The sequence below is a fragment of the Pagrus major genome, chromosome 19, assembly GCF_040436345.1.
Source record: "Pagrus major chromosome 19, Pma_NU_1.0".
NCBI classification, from domain to species: Eukaryota; Metazoa; Chordata; class Actinopteri; order Spariformes; family Sparidae; genus Pagrus; species Pagrus major.
The window spans coordinates 23,277,697-23,304,707 of NC_133233.1; the positions used below are offsets into that span (position 1 = coordinate 23,277,697).

Sequence of the window (27,011 nt, forward strand, 5' to 3'; positions counted from 1 at the left end):
GAGAAGCTGCAAACATCGCTTCGGACTGAAATTAACATGTCTGCCGATATAACAGGCCGATAAGATTACACTTTAATTATGCAAAGAACACAAATTGTTGACTTCTTAGTTTTCTTATTATATAGAGTAGAGTATGTTAATTCCACTTCAGGAGAAACTTCTATGAAACTACTATGTTCTCTTCAATAATGTAGAAAAAAATATATCCATATATCGGCATCACCATCGTCAGTCAGCCAAAATGAGCTGAAAATATCGGTGTATTGGAACCAAATCCAATATCTTGCATTCCTAAATTGTTTTAGCTCTGCAGGTTTTAGTTTCTAAGCAACATTTTGGCTTATCAGCTGAACTGGATCTTAACCTCATGACAGCTGTGGGTTTGCAAAGTCTTTACATCCAAACACCACCGTGGTCCATTTGATGAGACGCAACATGATGTCACTAAGTGAGTTCCTGGGCGTGCATGTCAACGTCTTAATTGATGAAGCTTCTGCGGCTAAACCCGGAGGTTTGATGAAGTGCAGCAAAGGGCGCCTGCAGAAGAGGGGAGTTCAGAAGACACACCCATTGGCAGGAAAGTGAAGGATGAAAGGAAGTGAAGAGAGGAGGAGGAGGAGGGGAGGAGAGATTCACAGTACTGTATGTGCTCCAGCTCAGACCATGTGTACACAGAGGAAAGCACCATGGTGTTTTCCAAGGACCATCATTCCTCTGTCAGACACGACAGGCATCCACAATGACTCAAGAGTCCACACTTTCATGAACTCTTCCTCACTTTTTCTGTCCGTTTCTCTCATTTTATCCCTCTCTCTCTCGCTGGATCATAATAGCGATGTAAGCGATGACAGCTCTTGGTCAGCCCGGGGCTGGATGAATGTGTGTGTGTTGTTTAAAGGGCGTGTCCCACAGCCCTCATCAGTGTTGGCTCGAGTGCAGAGCTGCCTCTCTTCATAACCAATACCAGATCTGTCCCATACCAAATCTGTTACAGTCCACTGAATGCCTTTGCAAAAACGCAATGGCATTCTTATTGCTGATTAAAATGGTACCAGAATATATGTAGCATGGCCATAAAAGCTAGAGCACCAAAACCCCTGTGGCGTCTTTGGGGGAAATTGAGGGTCAGAAAACAAGTTTTTCCCAGAACCAAAAGTGATGCCTTCGAATTGCTTGTTTGTCCAACAAAGTAAATCCTCACACTTGAGGAGCTGGAACAAACAAATATTGGCACTTCTACTTGATAAATTGCATAAGTATCAAATATCAAAGTAGTTTTTGATACATTTTCAACTGACTAATCCACTCATTCTTTTAGTGCGAGAGAAAACCAGAAACAGTCACATTAAAGAGCCACAAAATGGTGAAACAATGTTCTGTGTATAGACCATCCTTCCTCTGTAGAGCTGTGAGTCAACCCTCTACCATGTGGGATGAGCTCCTAATAATTACAATCAAGAAAATAGCAGCTGCTGTTTTGGCAGCAGCGTTCAACAACATGCTGTAGCTGCAGCCGCTGCACGTGAGGGAGGTAAACATGAGACTGCCAGACGTGGCGAAAGAGTCCATATCAAGATGAATATTTCATCTTCCATTACGCTGTAAAGAGTATTTTTAGAGTTTGGGAGCATCTCTTCAGTCGCTTATGAATTTTAAATGACAGTTGTGAATATTTCACCAGACGACCAGAATAGCCTCGCTGGATGCAAGAGATGACATGTTCGGTATTTCCTGGGCTGATGCAGTCAACGTGTTTACAATTTTTTAGGTATGCTAAGGATTATTTATCCGTCTGTAGATTATATTTCAGTTAACGGAATAATTATTTTCTGTATACAATGTTAAAAAGTCTTTGTCCCTGGCAAGTTCACAGAGGAAATACCATCAAAATTGCCAAATGTCTTATTATAAACTCGGAATCAGGGGCTTCCTTGTTTTTGAGTGGTTTAAGACATATATAATGTGTTCCAGGTTTGATTTCGTCCGTGGACCTCTATCGCACCACCTGGGCTCTTTTCTTGTGTTACCTGTCTCTCTTTACCGGCATTATATTAAATGCATTCAGTATATTCATATTCATGCTGGTGAAAAAGCCATTAAAAGAGACAAAGCATTGCATATGCCGGCTGGAATCGCCACATTTTTGGCATTTTTGCTTGATGGTTGACTTTAACAATTAATCAGTTACTTTAATTGGTGTCAATTAAATCTCTGCCATCTGTCTACTTCATCAGTCCACTAATCCTTTCAGCACAACATTCACTCATCAGCCACCACGTTAAAAGGACTTATAGCTGAAGTGAATAACATTGGTAATTTCATTACAATGCAATGTTCTGCAGGGAACCTTTGGGTCCTTGCATTCAAGTGGATGACACTTGACACACACCACCCACCCAAACACTGCTAGAGACCAAGTTCAACTCCTCATGGCAACAGCACTGGCCTCCCATTAATGCAAGGACCCAGACAACAACAACCTATCTGCTCAGGGTTGTTGTGGTAACGATGCAGGCGTCTGTCACTACATATGCTGTCACTACATGTAGCTTTCCACAGAAGCATGAGAAATGGACAGCCATCAGTTCGCTCTCCAAACAATCAGGCTGTCAGGTCATGGAGCAGACAATTTATATCAGTGTGACTGTCCACGGCTGTTCTCTGTGTTGTCCTCCATACCGCTCTGCTAGTAGCAGTATGGACTCTGCTCAGCGGCTCTGATGTACTTCTAACTCTGGACTTGACATTGTTGTCGTGTGTCGGGCTGTGAGTGAAGCAAAAGAGACTGCAAATTGCAGCGTGAGTGGCCAGAGAACTGAGATGCATTTGTAGAAATCTGCATTTCAAATCACCTCCAAATGTGGTGTGGATCCCATTTGCAAAAATAGCTTTCATGTGTTTTTTTATTTTTTTATGCTGTCCAAACTTCCTAAAATGAGCACAATCTGGAAATGCAAAAAAAAGGGTTTGAACTTGCAATGTGAACATAGTCTATATTTGCTTTTTAGGTTTCATTATGCTGAGGACGACAAAGCTAAATAGTCCTAAATGAGCGCTGTTCTCTCTCCATGTGTGCTGTCACCCCCTACACTGTAGTTATGCATCCGTAGGTATGCGTCTGGAATGATTGGACCCTCCACCCTTTCGCCTCCCCCTGAGTCTACAGCAGTCCAACCTCAAACCTCAGCCAAGGGAATTCCAAGATCAACTTACACCGCTACTATATGGGCTCTTTATGAAGCACACGTTGGCTAACGGCAGTGTCGCAGTTTCTTAAAGGAGCCTTTCAGACGGCTGGAAAACCTGAGTGATTTAGTTTACATTCAGGGCGGACGGGTTAGTCTATATGTCCTATTCTGGCATTTTTAGCAGGCGAGCGTCTTGAATCAGGTGTTTGTCTCAGTTTCTGATGGATGAGGTCTACGTGGAGTTTCCAGACATGGGTGGTTTAAAGTGTCGGGTAGGTTCTGGATGGAATAGAGGTGTCTTATGTAGGGTGAATCCTGCTTTACTCATGGGTGTTTTCAGTCTCTAGGATCAATTTGTCATTTAAACCCTGCGTCTGACGTGTTAAATCTGACCCATTCACAAACACTGCTCTCACAGGTTAATCCCTGGTCACTCACGCAACACCTGCTACTGCTACTGCAGCTCAGACCGCTGCTTAACCAGGACTGGTATAAATATATTTGCCACAAGAGAGTTTGTGGCTGCTGCTGCCCTGGAAATAGAATTTAGCTGTCCGAGTGGATGAAATTGGATCTATTTTAAACATTTTAATCTTGATAAAAGATAGATACCACAGCATACATATAGGCTTACATCAGGGCTGAAAAGTCCAAAATGTTATAGGAGTGGAATGCTAATTTGGCGGAGTGCTCTTTTAATCATTTAGTCTATAAAATGGAAAAAAGTAGTAAAATAACACTTAATTCGAATTGGGGGAATCCTGACACCACTAATAATTTATGACGAAGTCGAACTGTGTTTTTTTCCCACCCAGAATACTGTATTTTGATACACCTATGCTACAGTAAAATCACTGTAATAATCATATAGTCAAAAATACATATTCACTGGAAACAGGGTTTTGAAAGCAGGTCAGGATATCCATGCTGACCCTCTGATACTGTCCTCATACGCGGGCTCATCTGACATCACTGTGTGAGTCTGACAGCAGCATAACTGTGTCTTCATTAAAGCTTTCTGATGATCTGAGGCTCTTTCTCATCTCACGTCTTTTTAACCATGTGGTATCTCCCTGAGGGGAACTGTCTGAGTGATGAGGAGAGATGCAATAATTAAACATCGACAGAGAGAGGCTTTTTTATTCAAGAGGTGTTTGAGGTGGGGTGGGGTGAGGCTGTCATCAGAAACGTATTTGCTCCTTTTTTCGCTGTCTGAGAGCAGCTGCTGAGGAGTGAATGAGCCGGCTACTGAATGCTTGATTGGCAGAGCCATTTGTCTGGGAGTGTCAAGGGACCTCTGGAGACAATTGTCCAGATCAAGCAGTGCTCCTTCACTGGGGAGCTCGCTAATACGCCAAACTCATGCAAACACCCCCACGGGCTCTGGGCTTTTGTCTTCCCTGTTAGTTTTTGGGTGAGTGTCCAACAATCAGTCTCTCCTCTCTGCAGACACGACTTGATTTGAAGGAAATCCCCTGTTTTTTTGTCTCTTGGAAGCTTGGTGCCGTCCTGTGTTTTCTTTTCAGCTCTACACAGATGGTCTCCATAGCAAACTGTGAATTTTGATATTTGTTTTTGCCAGTGGAAGAGAAGTGATACACTGGCTCATAAATTTGTCGTGGGCATGACTCACAGGGAGTTAAACTGGTAGCTTTTGTTAGTTGTTGCGTCATGACTTATGTTTGATTTGGATGCTTCTTAAAGTGAAATTATAGCTGGTGCCAACTTCCTCCTCACAACAAAGGCATGCATGAGAAAAGGCAGCCATTGTATTGTTAGAGGATCTGAATATCTGAATGAGGACTTTTCTTTTGTTAAACAGGGAAAACATTGATTGATCCTTGGAGTTGCTATGTACAGTAAATATATGTGTTGTCGAAGCCATTCTAGGTCCTAAGCAGGTTAATGATCAACAGTGGCAGGTATTGTGCTCATTACACTTTCTGTAGGTCCAATTTTCACTCACTTTTAGCTCTGTTTTTGGTCTCCTCCAACCTCTGTGGGAAATATTGAACATCTTGGCCTCTAAATGCTCAACTATGTTCATCCAGCTGGTCTCTAACTTTGTCTGTCTGCTGTTGGTGCTGACCAGGTAGTGTACAGTGGGTCTCTTTTCACTAAAAAAAACGATGCTAGGAGAGCAGTGGTATTGGGCAGGCAGCTACACAATGAGCTGAAAGTAAAGCCGAGGGGAGCTGCAGGTTCAGGTGATATAGTCGTTTGATAGGTAGGCACCTTGATGTTCTGTCAAAGAACTAAAAGATTAATTGACTTAATTTTTCAGCATTTTCTAAAACATAAAACTGCGTAAAATCTTATCAGGATATGTTTTGTGTTGCTGCTACAAACCTTAAACTGTGCAAAAGGAAAATCTCGCCATGCTGCCTCTTTCAGATTCATATTTCTTTCATTGCTTTAAGCAAGCTGTTTACAATATTCCCAACTGCAAACAGCTCCTCTCACTCACTTTCATGCTGCTCATTTATTGTCTCAGTTTCTTCCCTTCCCTCAGGAAAGAAAGTCTGGCTTTGTTTGTGTACACCCAAAACACCCTCCCCTGCTCCTGGTGTATTGGCAGAGGAGAATGCAATAAAATTATATTATAGGCCCTCATATGCAGGACCTGACTCCATGATTGCCTCCTACACTCAGATTCAGGCACTTATCTGAGCCTGAAACGAGATCAATCCGCTCCAGTATCTGCCTGATCAGCCTGCTGCCTCCCCAGGGTCGCTCGCCGATTGTGGGGTTCATACCCCTCGGTACCCCCTGAGGGCCGAATGAAGAAGGGCATTATGGGTGTGCAGTGGTGTGGGAGCAGTCTGTTCCCTGGCCCTCATTAGCCAGTCCTTTGTTACAGTAAGCCATACCTCGCGGAGCCCAGATGCAGCATGTCCAGATTAGATCTTACACCCGCCAGGAGTCCTGAAAAGCCACCCCGAATGGAGCCTAATCCTCCGGCAAGACTTTCTCTTTTCTTCTACCCCACACAGACACACACAGCCGCAGATACATAAAGTTGGTCACACACGAGCACCGAGTGGAGACTTCAACATTACTTATTGTAGTTTTCAGAGGCCTGTCGGTGCCTTGTGTCTTTAATCCCCATCCAGAGATCCTGTCAGCTGCTTACAGACCACGGGCCCTTTTTTCTCCTTTGTTACACAAATCAGAGCTGCAGATAATCATCTAATAAATCCGAGACCCTAAGATTTGAGTGGATTAAAATGAAACGGCATCATGAAACAACCTGGCTTTCATTGTGTTGTGTTCTTCAGAAATGTAAACATCTGAAATGAGTTTCACAGCTCAGGGGACACAACTTTGGCTCTTAGGGTTTTGGATTTTAAGGATTTTTCTGGGGTGACTGAACAGAAGCTTTTCCATCTAACAGTTTCGCTTCTTTAGCGTTTTGCAAGTGCAAAAACTGGACTGACACAATTTGTAATATCATTTAATCTCAAAGACTCTTAAAAACCCCACACCAGTCTCTAAAAAGCCCGTCGATTTCTCCATCCTTGTCTTCGTTTCACCACAGCCACAGTCTCGATGTTGTCTTTGGCCCTGCTTGTGATGTTGTGTGAAGCCACAAGGCCATTACCAGAATTATCAGCAGGGGGACTCCAAGACCAAATTTCACTGTGTTGGGTCCAGCCGTGAGTGGTAACGTTGCAGAGAGGGCGACAAAAACCTCTAAATGTTACAGCGCATTCACCAATAAATCCTCCACACCCAGTGGTAGAATTTCACAGGCGTCTCTGGCCGTGCTCGAGTTGATCTAATCGATTGGTTCTCCGCTGCTTTTATTTGTTTTTGCTGCTCGTCTGGGATGGACAGCATTGCTTACAATTTGCACCTCAGTGAGATCTCATAAATTTCTTCAAAGCATTTTCCTAGCTGGTGTTAAAGAGCTGTGGCCAGTTTATTGTGTGTTTGAACATGGCCGTCATCCCATTAACCTGTTGCTGCTTTTCTGTTTTATATCCAAGTCAAATGAAAACGTTTGGGTTTTGCACTGTCAAGCAGCCAAAATAAGCAATATGAGGATGTCACTGGGAAAATCCGTAGGGTAGTTATTGCTCTTGTCAGACATTTTTACAGTGCATCAACTCATTGCAAAAAAAAATTCAACAGATTGATTAGTTATGGAAAATTGGCACTTGTCATTTCAAGTGTCTCGTAAAAAAACACATACAGTTCAATACACTTGTTTCAACATTTATGCAACTCCATCGTCCCTCCTACAGTCCAGAGAGTGGCAGTGATGCACCTGAAGCTGTTTGGTAACCGCTAAACAGAACAGAGGAAGACAACTTCAGCACTTGAGCAGTTTAGTTTTCATAGCTAGAAAAAAGTTTTAGGAGAACTAATCAGGGATCAGATAAACACTTTTGTATGGCTGCTCAAACCGGTCGAACATGGCGGCTATTTTGGAAACATCTTATTTCACCAAAATGGTTCACCGAAATGAGTTTCTGTAAACATTTTATGTGAGAAATAAGCCATGGTGTTGCTCAATCTGTCTGTGCTTTAACTCAGCAATGGTTAGTTTTCATGGGTTATGAAAGTTTCCAATGGCAACCCATCTCACTTTTGCGTAAAGTTGCCAGATTTTAATTTGAGCAAATGAGGAGCTGCCAACAGGAAGGCCCATCTCTCGTAATACAACACTACCAGCGTGCATTGCAGGGCTTGCTTAGACACTCGGAGGCGTAGAAATGACTGATCCTGTGGACACATAAAGACTTTTCAACATCTGTCTCAAATGTGTCAGATTTCATTCCTCTTCTAAAGCTTCTTGGATGCAATTACACTTCACTCTTTATTTAGATGGATAGCTGTCAAAGTGTTAACAGGGTCGTAGTCGTTGTAGATGTAAAATCATCAGGGGTACTCCATTTTACAGCTCTTCATAATACTTTTAACATTTTTATTATCTCTCTTTTGTGTTCAGCTAATGAATATTGCCATGACACATCTCTAAAGTCCTTGCATTGCTTACAGCAATTCATTAAGACACAAGAACATGACTCCTCTGCTTACTTAACTCTGCAACTAGAATACCTGAGATGACCTGAATTATCCTTAAAGCTGTGTAAATTCTGCCCAGACATTAAAACATGATCCGCCCTCCTCACCTAAAGCAAACATCCAAATCCAGAACACACACGCATAAATCCTTCCTTACTCTGTATATGCGCATCGAACCGTAGCATGTCCAGCCTGTACTCTAACGTACACAGAGACGCACACAAAGCATGAAATCACACGAGCGCCCACGGGGGAACACCCTGGTCCAGCGGCCGACATTGTTGTGGTCTGCTCTGTGGCACTGTGTTTCTGGGCGGCATGTCTAGTTTTTGGGTCTGCATGGCACCAACAGGAATTCCATTCAAAGATCTTTTTTTCTTATCATGTGTTTTAGATTTAGAGGAATTTCGAGACCATATATGATGTGGTGTGAAACCCTATAACAGTATGAAATGTATTAATGGAGGTAAGAAGTATTCTTTGGCTGGAAGTTGTACCTCTAATGGCAGCGTGGGCTTGTAATGCTTTGTAAAAACGGAAACAGAACATATTTTCACAAATTCACTTATATATACATATACACTGCAGACTCCTGTGAGACTTTAATCCTTGCTTTGGCTTCCAGAAAGTCAAGTGTCTCTTTGGCGACTTCTATTTCTGCCGTCTTTTCCATACAGAACACCACACACTATATTGAGCTGAGTGAATGTGGTAACAAGATGCTCATAACAAAACGCTGAGAGGGGGAACATTCCACGACTGGGTTCCTGATGTTGTTTTCATGGTCGCTTCTGCTGTCTCGGATGGCAAATATTCCTCAGAATCAAAATAGATTGGTATTTACGGACGCTGTCATCCAGGCGGACGTGCACAAGCTGTTGTTGGATGTGTACCAGCAAACTTACTGTTACGGGACAATCTTGTGCAACCAATATCTCACCCTGGAGATTAAAGATGCATCCATTGTCCTTGTTCAACATTTGGTGACAGGCTAGATCACTGCTCAGAGTCCTGGCGTTGCCGTTGGAGCAGCACAGAAGCTCCAGAGAGCGCTGAGATGAAAATGCGATTAAATATTAAATGGATGTTTTGGCCCTGCTCTCTGACGGAGAGAGTTACTAAAAGGTGTCCATCCCACTCCCTGCAGTCTCGCTGCTCCTAAAATAAAGGCAGTTGCCAAGCCTCGGAGGGGTTTGCTTGCTTTGAGGGATTGAGGAGGTGAGTGTGAAGGGAGAATTGGTGGTTTCAGGTGGTGGAGTTTCAGATTTACATGTTCGCTTTAATGTCTAATTCAGAGCAGATTGTCCTGGATGAGGACTATCATGTTCAAGGCTAGGGTAGCCATTAAAGGATCATTTTAGATGATTCAGAGTGTAATGTTTGGGTCCGTGACAGTAGACTTGACCCAGTTCTCCACACAGTCAACATAGTTGCATAAAAGAAAGCTCTAATTGAGTTGTGAATTTGGTCTAAATGTTATTTTGCTGATCTTAAAGGCCCTGCACACCTACACGGACAATTGTAATCACTATTTAGACGTCAAGTCATTTAATGTCAACTAAACTCTAGGATGCAACAAACTAGTGAGGGAGCGGCCATTCAAGCAGTCTGTAATCTAGACAATCTTGAGAAGAGCAGCTGTGTGGGTGGACTAGAAGTGTTGTTGTGTGCAATATAAATAAAGGGGTGAACACTGTTTTATATTGAATAACAACATATTAGGTCATATAGTAGTTTTTGTAAATTTAGTTGAAAAATCTGATTGAAATGTTGCTAATCTAATTAATGAAATACCTGAAAAAATCAAGGTACTAGTTTTTTACCCTTAGCTGAACCTAGAATTCATTTAAAATAATTTAAGGCTCCAAGGTGTCTTTATTTGTACAGGTTTCAGCTTGTTTTCTTTCCTCCCGACGATGTCTAGCAGAAACTGACGGCTTACTTTTATCTTATAAAGACGAACATGAAGACTGGCCACAACAAATCTTTTTAGAGTTATAGATTTTTAAATCATCCATCTTTGCTCACTACATCTTAGCCTTTCTTACCCTCAGCTGTGAATGAACTACAGGTTAGAATAAAGTTATTGGCCTTGAAAAACACGTTATGATTGTTTTTTGGCTGAAAAAAATATTTTAAAAAATCATTTTGAAGCAAAATGTGCATTCCTAAGTTTAATATTTCAGTTTGCCAGAACAAATATCGGTCTACTGGGTTCACATTAAATCAAACCACTGAACACAGATCTGGCAGAACTGGAAACGCTATTAAAAAGAGATCATTTTTGCTTTCAATACGGACAAGAGAAAGAAAAGCCTAAGTGTCCAACAGTGCTTCCAATGTATCTACGAGCATGTGAGTACGGTTTTAAGACAGACTTTAAAAATGTTAATGTTTTCTCGGTAGAGCAACCTCTTCACTGGCTTACAAATCTCTGCCATTTGATTGAAAAGTTAATCACCCAACTCTGCTTAAGACTATTTTTAGCCTACGCTGTGTAACACCTGAAATGATCCATGAAACTCTGTCATCTCTCTTCCAACGGCTGTCCTTTTATAATCTTCGCCAAAGAGGTTATGTTTTCACCCGTGTATATTTGCTGGCTGGTTGGTGGGTTTGTCAGCAGGATCACACAAAAACTACTGAACAGATTTCCACAAAACTTGGATGGAGGATGGGTCTCTGCCCAGAATAGACCCCATTAAGTTTTGGTGCGGATCCTGATAAAGGGCCGGATCCAGGACATTTTTCTCACTTTCTTTAACAGTGTCAGATACTGTAGGGCAGTTTTTATGAAATTGTGTCTGGTATCTGGGAGTGACTACAAAAGCCTAACCAGGGCTGGAGCTGCAAATGAGCTTTACCTAGAGGCCTTATATACATTCCATCTGTTGCTTTTTCATCCTTACGTAACAATATTTATCTGTATGGTCCTTGTTGAATAAACAAATAAGTCACTGTGTGTTGAAGCAACTCCTGGACGTCTCTCTGACCACCAAGTCTGCCACACAGACATTAATCCTTTGTAGCTGCCAGATGAGCTGCGTGCATGCGGAGGAGGGAGGGTCGGCTTTACGTTTGTGTGCCTTTATAGATTTCACTGAACACATATGCTTCCTTATCTGTATTAGCCCCACTTGACTTCCTCCCCCGGCTGTGAAAACAATCCAAGTTCTGCTGGCAGATAGCAACTTTGTGCTGCTTCTCTCAAAACTTCCAGAACGTTCCTTGTATTTACCTTTTAGCTTGTGTGTGCCTCCTGTCTTCCCCTTTCATTTGTTCTTATGATTTATTGATAAGCCTCGAACACGTGAGCCTATTAGCGTGCGTGTGCTAAAACTTTTAAAGGTTGGCAGCAGGAGAGGTGAGTTAGGGAAAGAGAGAGAGGAGAGAGGAAAGGGAGAGGACTCACTTCAGGCCGCCTGGTGTGTGTATGTGAATGTGTGTGTGCATACTTCAGAGAGAGTTTTGTGTGGTGAGTGGGTGGGTGCGTCAGTCAGTCGGCCTGGGCTTCTCTGCAGTGCACTCAGCCGCTGCGCTTCTCCTCTCGGCTGAGTGGAAACATCATGTGTCTGTGGGACGCCCAGAGGAACAGCCCTGTTTCTCCAGACTGAGACCAGAATAGACGGTTAAAGACAGACTGACGGAGGAGGAAGGTGCAACATGGACTCGAGGAAGAATTTGGAGTAAGCTATCGCGAAGGAAAGAGTAAGTAAAAGAGACAGAAACCACATTTTTGAGGACCTGGATATGCCATGCTGGCCCAGAGGAACGGGCTCCCTCCAGGCTGTAAGCCGGTTCCTCTGAAGGATCACCCAGACCTGCGGGATGTGGACGTGAACGCTGAAGGCTGCTGCTCCCTCTCTCCTTCCCCATCCTCTGGAGGGTGTCCCTGGGCTCGTCTGGCCGGTGTGGACGGCTGCCTGTCGGAGCCGTACTGTCTCTGGTTCCAGCTTTTGGCCAGAGCCTACTGGGGAGAGGTGGAACTGGGGCTCACCAGTCCCAACCGCAGCGTGTCCTGGGCTCGGCTTAGGGAAGCCTCCAGGAAGAACTGCGTGCGATCTCGGGTAAGGATGGAGATGGAGATGGAGAGCATCCTATTTGAGGAGGTGCAAGGGAAATGTGTGTTTAGGCGATATCAGCGTGTGGCAGAGGCATATAGGTTTACATAGGAGAGGTTCAGGGCAGCTACACTTTGTTGTGCTGTCTGAGGAATTTTGAGTGCGTCATCCTGCTCTCCAGCGGCAGGGTAGTCCTGTTTCACTGACCGATATCTTTTGTAACTGGAGTGTGTGTGTGTGTGTGTGTGTGTGTGTGTGTGTGTGTGTGTGTGTGTGTGTGTGTGTGTCTGTGTGTTTGGGTTTTAGGTTTCGTTTATTGTTGTTCCCTTTGGTAGTTTCAGAGTGACACTTCTCTGTACACTGTCAGCGGAAGATATTGTTTATTTTCCAAACAGCCATGACTTTTTAATGTCGTATGGTCTTAAGGGAATTAAATCATTGTGGATCGAAAGTAGGGACTCAGAGGCATATTTTTCCAACAGTATAGTGGATGAGTGTGACTAATGTTGAAGTCTGTGGTCTGGGAGGGAGTGAAGCTTGGAAAGACAAGGCAAGAGGGAGTGAAAGAGGTAGATCCATGAGGTCAGACTGCTCAGGAGTGACTCACAGACTTTAAGTAAAAAAAAGAAAATGAATAGCACCGAGTCCACGCGTAATGTCATTCAAATTCCTCATCTCATATACATAAAGAAGCAGGGACAGGCATGCAAATGCACCATCCTGCAGGCCAGGGCACCATATGGCAGCATGTGGATCAAACCCTCAGTGTGCACATAATGGTGAGTGTTTTGATGAACAGATTGCATGCATAATTGAGTCGTATTATCAGGTGATTGTGCAAGCTTGTTTGGACCAGATTTACAGTATTGTACCTTTTTGAATATGCCTGTTTTGTGGGAATCTATACCAGCTGTAGTTTTCCCTCCTGCTGTATAATTCAGCTTGTTACATATAGAGAAAGGAGATGGAAAATGGGGCAATTGAAAGCAAATGGCCAAGCTGTTGCGTAATACAGCATTAAATATTAAGCTCGAAATCAAAACAAACAGCTGAGTTGACGCGTCAGCTCTTCCTCTCCTCTCCGCTCCTCTCTACATTGTGGACTGTGGCTCACTTCCAGCTCCACACCACTCGGGTATTGCTGGTGATTTCACCAGTCATACCATTAAGCCCACACCCATCCCGCTCTCCGGAGGCCCCTACATCTGCTGCTCCCAGACAAGCTGAGGAGAAGGTGTAGAGAGAGAAGCCAGAGGGGCGTCTTTGTTTTGGATCCACACCTAAGATGTATTTTGGTAGGAGAAGAGCCTGTAGAGAGATCCTGGGTCAGGGCTGAAACTCTTGGCAGGCTCTCGTAGCTCAGAGTCACTGTGGTGGTGTTAGCAATAACCACTAACGCACGCCCTGTGGTGCAGTGGTTCGGCTCCATCATGACTTTGATGATGGATGTGACAGAAGTCTCACTGCTCAGACTGCTCAGCGCAGCAGGAGAGGTCAGAATGTTTGTCAGTGATGGCGCAATATGAAGTCGCTGTGATTAAGGGTTATAGACTTATTTCCCAATTTCTGCATTTATGGTTGGTTGTAAAGTTCCTTAAAAGGTTTTGGAAAGAAAACAACTAAGAAACATAGATTACAAATGGAGTTGTAAATCTCGGATAATGTATTCATGATTAGGATTATTTACTTTAAACTGGCAACAGATGAGTTTTCTGCTTCAGCATATCATATATAGTAAATATTGATTGCACAATGTAATGGATATAGATTGATGAAACCATCCGCGTTTACATTGGTTCCCAACCCAATAAACCTCACTATCACGTTACGTCATTTGTGATTCTGGGGAAAACTGAGACGATCCAGTTGTCTTTGCAACAGCAGCACCAACAATAATACCACTTGGAAACGCCAGGGGGGAAAGTTGTCTGTTGCCACTTTAAACACCAAAATATACAAACTCTTCAATAAATTGGTTCTTCTTTGGGCTGTTTGGCTGCAACTATCAGTCATTTTCATCCTAAGTTAATCTGCTAGTTATTTTGTTGATGGAGTCATTTGGTCTCTAAAATATCCATCACAGTTTCCCAGAGTCCATTGTGACATATTGAGATTTATTGATTTGTCAAACCATCAGTCCGATCCATCCATCATCAACATCATTTGAGACGTTAGAACAGTATTTTGGGGGACTTTTTTGATATCATTAAAACAAAAATCTAATCCTTTCATCCTTACCCGCCTGATGTGGCTGTTTAATTGTCTTGTTAAAAGTTATTTTTTCAAGCAAAACTGGCAAAAAATTCACTAACAGCTTCTGTTCTCCATTAAAATGTGAGTACCTTGTATCTTTCTTTCTATTTCTGTGATAATAAACTGAATATTTTTGGTGTTATGGACAAAACACAACATCTGACATCACCAATTCCCAGCACCTTGGATGCTGGGAATCGGTGATGGACATTTTCACATTTTTTTAATGGACCAAACGATTAGTCACTAATCTACAGAATATTTTCTCAGTGAATCAATAATCAAAATAATCAGTAGCCGCAGCCTTTCATCATACTGTGGAGCTTTTCATCGCAATACAATCACTAAGATAAGATCTAACACATGACCACCCATACTCCCTGTGTGTTTGTGCACCGTGTTTTTCTTTGGTCTCCTCACATCATCTTCAGGAAACGAGGGTCGTGAACGTACACTAAACTGACTCACAGTGCTCTGATTCAGCGTAAACACTTTGTTCCTTTTGTTATAGAACATTTAACATCAACAATTTGCTGCTCATGTGGAGCATGTGTTGTTATGTCGGCATGAACGTAAAGTTACGCAAGCTGCCAGCGTTTAAGGGTTGTTTTCATCCCGTGTTAGTCACAGTAGGAATGTAGGAGATAAGTCTGTCATCATGCAAACACGCCAAATAGCCCTGCAAAGCTCCAAATGTGCAATAACTAAAGCCATATGTAAGGTTGTGTGGAGCTCTAGGCGGCACAAATGTGGCTGAAATGACAGTCCTGATTATGTTGACAGACATTGCGATTGCTGACATGAACCACAACTTAGGAACAAAATTATTTGACTGCCTTTTTTGCCTTTGCCACCAACATTTGAACAGTTTTCATCTCAGGAAAACTACTACTACTGGATGTGTTGAGTGAGAATGAGTTTCTTCTGCATTTCTTCTATATGTATTTACTGTAAACTTTTAAACTGCAGTTCTCTGTTTAAGGCTTCATGTTCCTCTGGACACAGAAACTCTCAGTCCTGCTGTTTGTTTAGCTCCGTTAGCTGTTGTCGTTGTTAGCTAAAACCATCTGCACAACTCTGTTGCCCACCGGCTGCTTAACAGCTAACTAGCTCTCCTCCTGCTGATTTAAACTCATTTGGTGTTCACAATGTAGTATTACAAATGCAAATTTTATCTTTTTGGATTTCCTGAATCAGTTTAATTACGATTAACAAGGTCCCGATTCCATTCAGTTTGATTTCCGATTCAACATCCAGGCAGTTTGGGATACTTCAGATTCAATTTGCTTGGATATGAAAGCGATTATGAGGGACCTAATGCTTTATATTGTCCAAGGAACCCTCTAACCTGTCACATTATTAAAAAATATTAACGTTCAATATTCGTCCATAGCATTCAGAGATTTATTGACCAAAAGAAAAAATGTGATGCACATCCGCAGGAAAAGGTATATGAAAAGATCGACCTCAGGACTTTTTAAATGTCATGTCATTCCGATAAGGATAGATTTGAATTGGAAATACTTTTTTTTCTTTTAAAACCCAGCACATATATTTTTTCAGGTCTTGTGGTAAGAAGCCAGCGAGTAAAAGCAACTATAGTAACAGCATAAGAAGACACGCTGTGTTTCAGTCAGCGCTTGGTCCAGTTTTTAATGCTTTAAGCGAATGTTATACATGATTATAGAAATCATTAATTAATAAAAATCCCACAACAAACTAATGATATGGTGGAAATAAGTTAAGATATATTCTGAAATTTTGTCCGGTCATCAATTTGTGACAACAGAAAGCAGAAAGATTGCAGGTCAAATGTGTTCCACGAAAATAAGCAGGTTACGGTCCAAGATCATTATGTAATCATCCATTTATGCAATATTACTTAACACAGAAGCACACTACAGTCTTCTAACAATAAACCCTTTTGTTTACTCTCTCTTACTATTCCCAAAACCTTGACAAAGTGACACCTTGTTATTCAGTAGAAACAACATAACGTAGCCTTATAACTGTGACGAATCCTCAACAGGGGATTTCTTGTGTTTTCAGATCGAGTTGAGCCATGGGCGGTTTCATCTGTGAAAACACACTTTTCATTGTTTTAGCAAAACCACTTTTCTTTACACAATTACCAGGGATGAAGTGAAATGAGTGACTGTACTCTTTTTGGTTCTCAGCAGTGAACATGTGGTATTTTACTATCCGTGTGTCATTATTTTCCCAACCACATTTGTTTTCTTTGCTGGGGAGCGTTGCATCATCTAAAGCATCTTACCGTAACCCAACATGCGTTGTCAACTGCCCAAGGGGTCCCAAGATAGATATTTTCTTGTTAAATATGGGATTCTTTCAATTGATTGCCTCCTGAAAGTCCGAGCAGGCAAAAACGTTGCAGGACACAATGTTGAGCAACAATGAACTAAACTTTTTTCCCTAGATTTTGCACTCATGAACTTGGTTAAAAAGAGTTAGATAAGAAAATTAATACCATACTCACATCTGTTCGCTAAATATGAAGCTACTCCCAGCAGCAGGTTAGCTTTGCTTAGCTTAGCATAAAGACTGGAAACAGGTAGCCTGGTCCTTTCCACTGTAATGAAAACTGCGCAAATGTACCTTTAAAGCTTACTAATTAACAAGTAATATCTTGTTTATTGGAAAACCAAACACGCATTATGCTAAGCTAACTAGCTTTTGGTTAATAATAGCAGAAATGAGTGTGGTAACAATTTTCTCATCTGTCTAGTCAACAAATACGCATATTTTCACACTGTATATGTTCTGAAGCTCAAAACTGACATTCCTGTTTGTCTGTTCTTCGTTCAGGCCAAGCAGAAGGATGGGCGCGATCAGAGCGAGGCGTCGGCCGCGGCTTCTCCCGGCCCAGAGGAGGAGCCTTTTTCCTGGCCGGGGCCCAAGACACTTCACCTGCGGCGAACTTCCCAGGGCTTCGGCTTCACACTGCGACACTTCATCGTCTACCCGCCTGAGTCTGCCGTCCACAACTCTCTGAAGGTGACATAACATCTCTGACGACATTAAGACATAAGTAAAACAAAACAAAACATCCATCTAGTGCAATTTGGAGCTGAATACATTTTAAAATAACCAAGAAATTCTGACCGCTGGCAAAAGAAAAACTACTGACGTTTCCAAAGTAAATAAACTTTTGTTGAATCAAGTGATGTAAGCCTCAGGCAGGCAGGAGGATCTGACTTAATTTAAGACACTGTCATTTAAATCCTTGCTTAAAGAGACGATATATTAGAAGCAGATGAAATAAGCTCCGACCACAGCTGTTTAAGGAAAGAAATCTTGGTTTTGATTTATAGTTTAAGGAAAAATGAAAGACTTTTGGGACCAAAATGCATTATCTCATAGCTGATCCATACCTCTGTTTAACTGTACTATAGTCAGTGCTTTATACACTTCAAATTAGACGGTGGTGATTCTGTCCTCTGTTTTAACTCTGGCCTCGCAGTCAAGGGAGCTAAAATTATGACTACTGGTCAGTGTTGCAGATTTTTATCATGAAATGTGCCTTTATTTAGCTTTTTTCAAATGTCTGCAGTGATTAGAAATCTTTTGATTTGTGTGACATGAGGGGGAACAATATCAGAATTATGACTTTCAGCTGCTATTTGAACACCCTAAACAAACACCAGAGTATTTAGTGCTGTTGGGACATGTGTCTCCTCAGGATACAGTATGTACTAGTGATCATAGTGTACTATTTTTGCTGAGATCTTTCTGAAGCTTTTTCACCACATGTTGTAATTTGTTCCAGCTGTGATGAGTTTCCTTTGTGCTGCAGAGTTGTGAAGTGGGAGGAAGGGTTTTTCCCCATTCTGTGTTCCCATTTTAAATTATTATTTTAATGATATCCTCAGTGGTAGTTAGTAACTGGATAACTCTTAATAACTGTTGAAGTCAAAGTAATAAATACCTGAATAAATCAATAAATACATTTGGATCACTGAACATCAAACTCAAAGTAATATACCAAAATAATTATAAATTGGTGACATCCCCTCAGTGCCAATTAATTGGCCAAGCTGATTAATCACCTCACCCGTAGTTTATGTTACGTCCACAATTATAATTATTTCCATTTGGTTTCAGAGAAATCTTATCTTGTTAGTATGGCAAACAGCGCCATATACTACAGTACCCGAAAGTCTTGGTCATTGTTGGCATTGAGAAACGGATCAGAGCTGAAACAAATTCAAAAGGCTTCTCTGTTGTAGCTGGAAACAAAACATGCTGCTACAGTTGTTGACAGAGTTTAAAAGCGAAGCTATTGTGTTTCCAGTTCTGTCCAAAACCATAATTTCAAGCTTAGGCCCAGCGTTAGCAGTTCATGTTATGTAATTTTTGGGTTTTTGGATGTTTTTTTTAATTTTTTTAATAGAAATAGACTTTAGGACTCTTGGGTAACAACTCACCTTCGCCTGTACATTTGACCTTTTAAAGAAAAAAATTAAATAACATATTTTTTAATGCAGTTTTTAATTTCTTTTGTACTGATGATTAAATCAAGTGACTTAGTTTTCTCCAACTGTAAGTCACATAACTGTGTCTATAGGAAAAATGAATGGGGTTTTTACATCCTGAACTAGAGGTTACTGAAATAAGTTTCCACTTCAAATCTCCATTCATTCTGGTAAAACTGCAGCGACCAACTATTTTGATAATTAATCGTTTGAAGTCATTTTTCAAGCAACTATTTCCATCTCCTCAGTTTGAAAATCCGCTTTTCCTGTCATATTAAACTGATTATCTTTGGGCTATTTGGATTGTTGACCAGAATAAACAAGACATTTCAAGAAAAGTACATTTGATTGTGATTTTTCCCTATTTTTCTGACATTTTATCAAACAAACAATCAGTAAATCATGAAAATAATTGGTAGTTGAAGCTAGAATGATTCTTGATTTAAGGTCCTTCAATAGCACATTTAAACACACACTAAATATCCAGCTAGACTAAGTATGTAGCATGGAGGTTATTTAAATGTTATCTCTAGAAATATAGGCCTAATCAATTCAAATCTAATCTGTTGAAGATGTTATTGAATTTGTTTAATTGCTGAGTCGCCATCACTTGTCATCACTGACACTGGACTAAGGAGCAGTGATGTTGGTGTGGAAGTGTACATATTAATATGCACATGCAGGGTCAGTAATTCAATGAGAGCCTGTCTGACTTGTATCATCCCACCTGGGAAGTCAGCCAGCCATCCTCTGGATAACATCAGTACCAATGTGCCCTTTGGTATTAATCCTGACGTTACAGCACATCCGGCTCCTAATGGGCACAGAGTAGCACAGACTAAAGGGCTTTGGGTAAATATGGCTGGGCTTCTTTAATGGGAAAATGTGCCTGTGTTTCGAGTCAGCGCTCTCAAAGCTTATCGTGGCGTCCTGACTATTAGTTTTTGTAAGTGATAATTCAGGATAAGTTGGGTTTACGTTCCTCTGAAGTGTATTTTGACAACCTCTCCAGTTTGCACAGAAGGATTTCCTACAAAGTTAGCATAGTGCCTTCTGTTTATAGCTTTTGGCGTTGCTTCTGCATGCTGAAGGAGACGCTGTGGCACAACAGTTAGGATTTTCAGACATTTGTGTAACTGAAAAGATAGACGGATTGTCCCAGAGGCCTTCTTGAGTATCACGATGTTGTTTCGGCTACTTTAAAGTCCAATCTGGACCGTTGTGTGCATCTGTGATCCTGTTTTAACTTAATCAAAGGATATGAAAGCTGTGTGGACTTGGGATTGAACTGACATTAGCAAATTTGTCCTCCTAAAAGCTAAAAGGTCTTAGATGCTTGCCACGTCAAATTAAAGCAGTTGGCGTAATTCTCATTTATTTGTCACATTAATTCTGTGACATTTAATGGAAATAACAACTAAAACAAGCTGTTGCTTAGCAGAAATGTGTCTGTGTGTCTTTTAGCGGCTGTGGTGGCTTTTCATAAATCAAATCTGAGAAATATACAAACCGAAACCTTGAATTTCAATCCATCAGGTCACACTCACTGTAAACTCTCACCAGTTCTCCCATTACGTAACCCAAACCGACAAGAGGGAGAGGGAAAAAAAATCCCCATCCTCCTGCATTGGTCACATTTCATTGTAATTACTTTTAGGGTCTTGGATTGAAGCCCTTGATTAATCGCAATTTGGAGGATATTGGGGTTAGCTTGAAGACCATCTTAAGGAAAGCCTTGGGAGAGCAGCAGTGAGTCTTAAAGGATACATGGAGAACATATGTGTCACTGAGGGGGGGAAGTGGATTAAAGCTGGAGTGTGGATTTTAACTGAGGCTCGCAGGGAAATTAAGGTTTAATGTGTTGAGGAAATTGAATAAACACAAACATGGCTATGAAGTGGCTTTTTTTTGTCACAGGGTTTGATCTGAATCATGTTGTTCTCTCTTGTGTCCTTTGCCACAGCTGTGTTAAATGATCATGAATACTGCTCTTTTTCTCCATGATCATCAGATCCTTCAATCGGTGGTGAGACAGTCCGTCTAGGGTTGTCTCTAACTGTTAGTTTAACAATTAAAGGTGCACTACAACATTTTGGGGAAGAAGAGAAAGCGCTTCGTTGTCAACATGAATTTACATGGTATTCTATTAATTATGGTGCAAGTGATAATTCCTAAAAAAGGGAAACTCTTGAATGAAATAGAATTACACATCATCTGACATTTACTTTTCTTTCTTTCTTGTAGGATGAAGAGAATGGCAGTCGAGGTAAGTGTTGAAAAACTACATTTTTTTTTTCTTCCTTTAAATTACTGAATGCTTTGTAGATGCGCTTTGTGATCCTGGACCTCAGGTGTTGCAATACGAAAAGCACGGAAACCATTAACTCCCAGCTATTCTTCAGTAGCTCCACAGAATAGGGATCAAATTAGGATTGACAGTCCATTACTCTAATGCATTATCGCTCCTCCTGGATTGATATAGATGCATTTTGGTGATTGTTGGGTGCCTTTGTCTAAAAATGTCATTAGCTTTGGCACTTCAGTCCCATTGATAGCTTCATGAATGCACTGATTTGGCTCAGGATTGGTGCTAAAGTCGGTGTAAACACATGCTGCAGGTGAAGCGGTCCCTTCTGCAGACACTGTTATACGCGTTAGTCCTTCCTCTTCAGAGTGGCAGCCAGAGCTGTGCTGTTCGCTTGGCAAGGCCTCAGCATTCCTCAGAGCATCCAGCTCGTCCTCCCAGTCCCTCAGTATTCAGCTCACGTCTGCAGCCCAGCATGAATGCAGGACGATTTCTCTGCTGCACCTCATCAGAAGCCTTCTTAAACGGCCCTGCATCTCATGTCTGTGGCGCATGTAGGAGCACAAAGCACGTGTACATGGGCAGAAAGCAACAGTGCGGTCTTAAAGAAATAAATTAGTGCTTTTTTTATTTAAATAAATATCCACTTTATGTGTTTTTTAAGTGATGTAACACAAAAAGGATGTTCCCCATACTCCAGTTTATGTATCCAAGCTCAGTGTTTGGTAGATCGTTTCTCTTTAAAAACAAACTTTTCTGGGAAATGCACCAGGTTTTTCTTAAATAGGATAAATGCAGAATTTAATCATCGTAAGCTGTTTGTTTGGCTTGTAATGAACCCAAAGCCCTACCAGGTGTGCTTCAGTGAACTGTTATGGCGTGTGTGGACGGTGAAAGAAGTGAAGAATCCGGGGTTAGAAGAGCGTGAGCGCAGCAGTTTGTGATAATTCTGATTCTTAAACGGCTCTCGACGGGAAATTGAGAGATTCCTGTAAGTGTCCCTCATCATCCCTCTTGGCCCTCGGTGTCACATTCCTCACACTACCCCCGCCTCACCCATTTTAACCCCTCCTCGTCCGACGGCTTCATTCAGCGCATGCCTCAAAACATTAAGCAACACGCACACACACATTGGGCTCTGCTGTGGCCAGAGGAAACCCCGCAGGGAGTTTGTGTGGCTACACATTCTTACACTTTATATGAACTTGAATTCCTTTGTGTGACTCTACCTGAAAGAAGTCATGTAAAAGCCATGTGTGACCGTGTGTGTCATTAAATAGTATGTGGTAAGTGGATGAGAACCATTCATCCCTGAGCTCAATAGATGGTGAATAATGATCCTCTGCCTGGAGAGCTCTCCCGCTGCCACAGGAAGTCACTTGGCTTGCTTTCAGCTTCTCATAAATCCTTCTTTGCCCCTCAGCAGGGCGCAGAGACCCAGCAGTGGCGATGATGCTGACAGGTAGTAGAGCGTCAGAAAGGGACATCAGGAACGACTAGTGGTGTGACGTAGTGTTTGGTACTTGCAAAATTTAAAACACCTGCTTTTAGGATGGATAATATATTATGATAAAATAAAATATTCAAATAGAGAAAGCGGTTCTGCTTCGCCACAGTGATGTAATTTACAGAAGGGATACCATGATCAGCTGGTATTGTCGATAATCTTGATATTTACAAATGAAACATTGATACTTATGTGTTGTCTCAATAATCCAGCGCCTCTTAAATCATTTCCGGTTCTTTCCATTCTCGCTTTGTTATAGCAGGTGGCGGTAATGAGCCTTATAAACATTGTTCGTCTTGAAGTTGTTTTCATTTAAGACCGAGGACAAAAAGTCCCTTACTTTAAATGTGTTACAGAAGAAATAGAAAGGCGTCTTTTAAGTGACTCGATCTGTACCGTGAATTCTGTGATTCTTCGCTCCCCTAAAGACGGAGCTGATAGCAGCAAGGGCAGCAAAATGAAATAAGAGTTAACACTTATAATAGGAATTCAGAATCAAGTGATGCTTTTATCTAAGTTTGACAAAATACATTTAGATTCTGCAAAGTATAGTTGTAACTTTTGATGAAATCGTCCAGCTCAGAGATATAGACATTTATAGGTTTTCTTTTCGATCACCAGCTCCTTCTGTCTCCATGTCGAAGAGTCCAGACTGCTCTGTAAATCAAAATGGCAGTCATCTCCCAATGTAATGACTCCGAATCTCATCAAACCACACACATTTAGCTGCCAGTTTATTGCTGTTGGTCTACTCAGCTTAAACTAATGCACTCTAATACAAAAGCCCCGTAATAAATCCTACCTTAATGTGTTGTAAATTTCTAAACTAGAAAGCCAAGCTGTCCTTTTAACTGCACTCTAACCTCATTTACTTAAAATAGTTGAAATTAAAGCCCAAATTCAAGGATTTAGTTTCAGATGAACTCTAATTAATAGTAGTCTGTACTCAGTTTGAACAAAAAACCCTGAATATTGAGGCAAAAGACAACCACCACAAGGTCCATTTAGTATCTGTTCTTTGATCGTTTTGCATTATAGTATACACTTTTTCTCAAAAATGGAGATGTCATGGAATTGTAGATGGTCAAATTTCCTCCACCTCGAAGACTTTTTGTCCATGTGGGCTACGGTTGGGCCAATGGACGGTTCCCATCAGTTACTACTGTACCCTCTCAGACTAAGTTTTTTTTTCACTTTTAGATATTTGCATTCCTTACTGATGCCTAAAAGTTGTTACTGTTGCTATGTGACAGCAGAGCACACTGCTGCAAACGACGTACTCCCCAAAACACCCGTAACATCATCAAAAACCCACGTAAACAGTCAGGGTTTGGACAGACCCAGACAGATAATGCGTCCCATGTGCATGGTTGTTTTGATATTATTTAAAAAATTGCATTCTGCAGCTTTTCTCTGAGTCAGCTCTGTGATGTTTCGCTGCAGCCTCTCCGGCTCGCTGCACTGCAGTTTATTTGCTTGAGTCCGGGCCAGTGTGTGATGAGGCTGTTGGTGTTTGGAGAGAGGGGGGGTGGATTCCTGCTGACCGCATGTTGACTAGCTGGGTGTTGCCGCTGGAAACACTTCAAACCTCCAGAAAACACACACACACAGACAGACTGACCCACACACAGTGACGTAGGTACACAGATAGACTAACGTAAACATTGATATACAGTATGTAGGTGCAGAGTGGAGACATGGTAACGGAGGAATGATTTGTGTTTGTCGATCTGTTTGTTTCCTTTCACAGCGGTTGTCTACATACCAAGCGGCTGTTATCCCAAATCTTCCTCTCTATCTCACTTCCTCTGTTGTCTGTCTCTCCCTTTCCTGTATCTCTCTCTCTCTCTCACTCTCTCTCAGCTGTGTATTTTAGCAAGTTTTTGAAGGGTGAAAACCGAATGAGGCGTTCTGTGCTACGCTTATGAAGCTGCGGTACCTCGACGCAGCAAGAGAAGAAACATAAAAAAATGTTTCCATCTGTTCAAATATTTGTTTTTCATTCAACGTGAAAAACTTTTCCTCGCAGATACGAGCTTTATTTCCCTTCTTTTTGTCTTGATTTTGGTCCGTTCCCATAAAGTCTGCAGAGGGAACGTAATGCAGCACAAGCAAACAGAATTCCCCAGAATTCTCCAGTGGGCTTTTTCAGCGCCCCACCTTCTTTAACAAAGCTTTGTCCAAAGTTTTGTCTCTCTCCTCTTTTCTCCCCCTCTCTCTTTGCTTCTTAAACCTCCCCTCCTTTCTGCCCCTCTTTCCCTCTTTACATCTTCTCTAGTTTTAGTTTTGTTGCAGTCAGATCTTACACTGAACTCTGCAAATTGCATATTTTACTCTTATTCAGTTCTGGCTAGAACTAGATTTCCTGACCAGTTTGTAAACAGTTTATCTTATCTTTATCTTTGTCTGACAACTTATTTGTTATGACATACATATGCAGTTTAGTCAAATAGTCGATTAGGCTAAACATTGCTATCCACATTAGTCGGACCTAGAAATACTAGTCAGTTAAACTTAATATAACAAGCTGTTCTCAGAGGAAAATAAGGTCCTAAGAACACTGTTTGAAACTAGAAAGGTGGCAGGGTCCGCCACATATAAACAAAGTAAAACGTTGTTTATTCAGTCAGTGAAGATCTTTCTGTTCTGATTAAAATTTCTACCCCAAAACTACATCGTTTATTTACGTATTTGCTATGTGATTCCATTCACCCATTGAAAATGCTGTCTGAAATGTTTTGTTGTTGTTTTTTAAACTTTTATTTAGTGAGTTGTTTTCATGTCTTGTAGGATAATGTACAATGTTCATAATGCACGACAGGTAGACAAAAGCAGGCTTCGCAGCATTTCTCTCAGTTTCTCATCGACTTGTTTTGAAGCGAGAATCTTGTGCACGGCGCTGTAAATATGCACGTGATAGCTACATAGTTAATATCATGCTAAAAGTCAGAGGCTAAAGCTGCAGAAAGCTGCATTGTTCATGCACTGCAATGTAGAGAGCTAGTTAATCCTTGTATTGTAAGTATGTTATGGAAAAATAAGATCAGACCGTTAATTCGTCCCAACATAATCCTGCTTGGCTGCTTGGCTTACATGTTTGTGTTTTCAAACAGCATGATATCACGTTCAGGGTTATAATGTAAATGTCTTTCAGGATGATGAGGACTAACAGATGTGTTTGTATCTCTGGTGAAGCTGGCTGCGGTTGCGGGAGTCTAACTTTCCTCAACCTCTGCTTAAACTCTGATGAAAGCATCCAGGACTGACTCCCACTCAATGAGTAAATACTACAGAGGGAATGTGCTATTAACAGGCCTTTTTAACATGTCATACCACAAACTAATGCAGTTAATGACATGCTTGGTTTTCTAAGCTAGTTAGCCGAACATGCCAATAATTGTAGCTGATGTTGGAACAGTTAATCACACCACTGAATCCAATCCTTTCGCTTTTGCTCTTGTGGTTTTTGGTTTTGGAAAGACTCAAAAAAACAGGGACCACCCTCCACACTCTTTAAAGAGTAACACGTCCAGTTGGCTCATTAAACACATTTCTTGAAATGAGAGACAGCATTTTAGGTTAAAATCACCCCATCTGTTTCCAGATGTTTGTCACTTGTTCCCTCAGTTGAACTCAAACTCCCTTGGTAGATAGTTTGGCTTCTTTCACAAAAAGAAAACAAAACACTGAATCAACTTTTTTTCCCTCTGTGGTCAGAGTAATGTCAGTACATATCCTCTTTCCCCTGGGTGGATTTTGGAATTCCTAGAAGTAAAATAGATGGAAAGTACGCCACCACCTTCCTGTGTGTGGTGGAAAAAACAGCAGGTGTGTGTTTGTGTGTGTCTGTTGTGATGAGAAGACAGATGTGGCAGTGGTGTCAGGCACGTGTTTCTACATCTAAAATATCAACAGAATGTGAAGAAATAAGAGTTGTGACATTATGTTAAAGATGTAAACCGCGCCTGTAGCTGCCAGTAGTTCCTGGTTGGTCAAACAATTTTGTGTTCAGCCAAAAGCACATAGCTTGCAGCCTGTCGAGGTGGATTCTTGAGATCACATGATCACTTCAGTCAAGCTGCCTTGCAAGGTAAATCTCCACCACAACACTAAACACTAGATGGATGTGTTGTACGTAATCAGGCCATGTTGTGCTTTAATTATAAGTACCAG

The 27,011-nt window shown here is 41.4% G+C and overlaps 1 protein-coding gene across 1 annotated transcript in view; it reads left to right on the top strand.

Annotated features, from left to right (window-relative positions):
* Positions 1 to 27,011, top strand: part of arhgap21a (Rho GTPase activating protein 21a) — an 88,461-nt gene that overhangs the window by 26,851 nt on the left and 34,599 nt on the right. The window contains exons 3-4 of the mRNA XM_073488724.1: positions 17,360 to 17,548; positions 21,271 to 21,292. Of these exons, the coding sequence (XP_073344825.1) occupies positions 17,360 to 17,548; positions 21,271 to 21,292 (211 nt within the window). The remainder of the gene's footprint in view (positions 1 to 17,359; positions 17,549 to 21,270; positions 21,293 to 27,011) is intronic.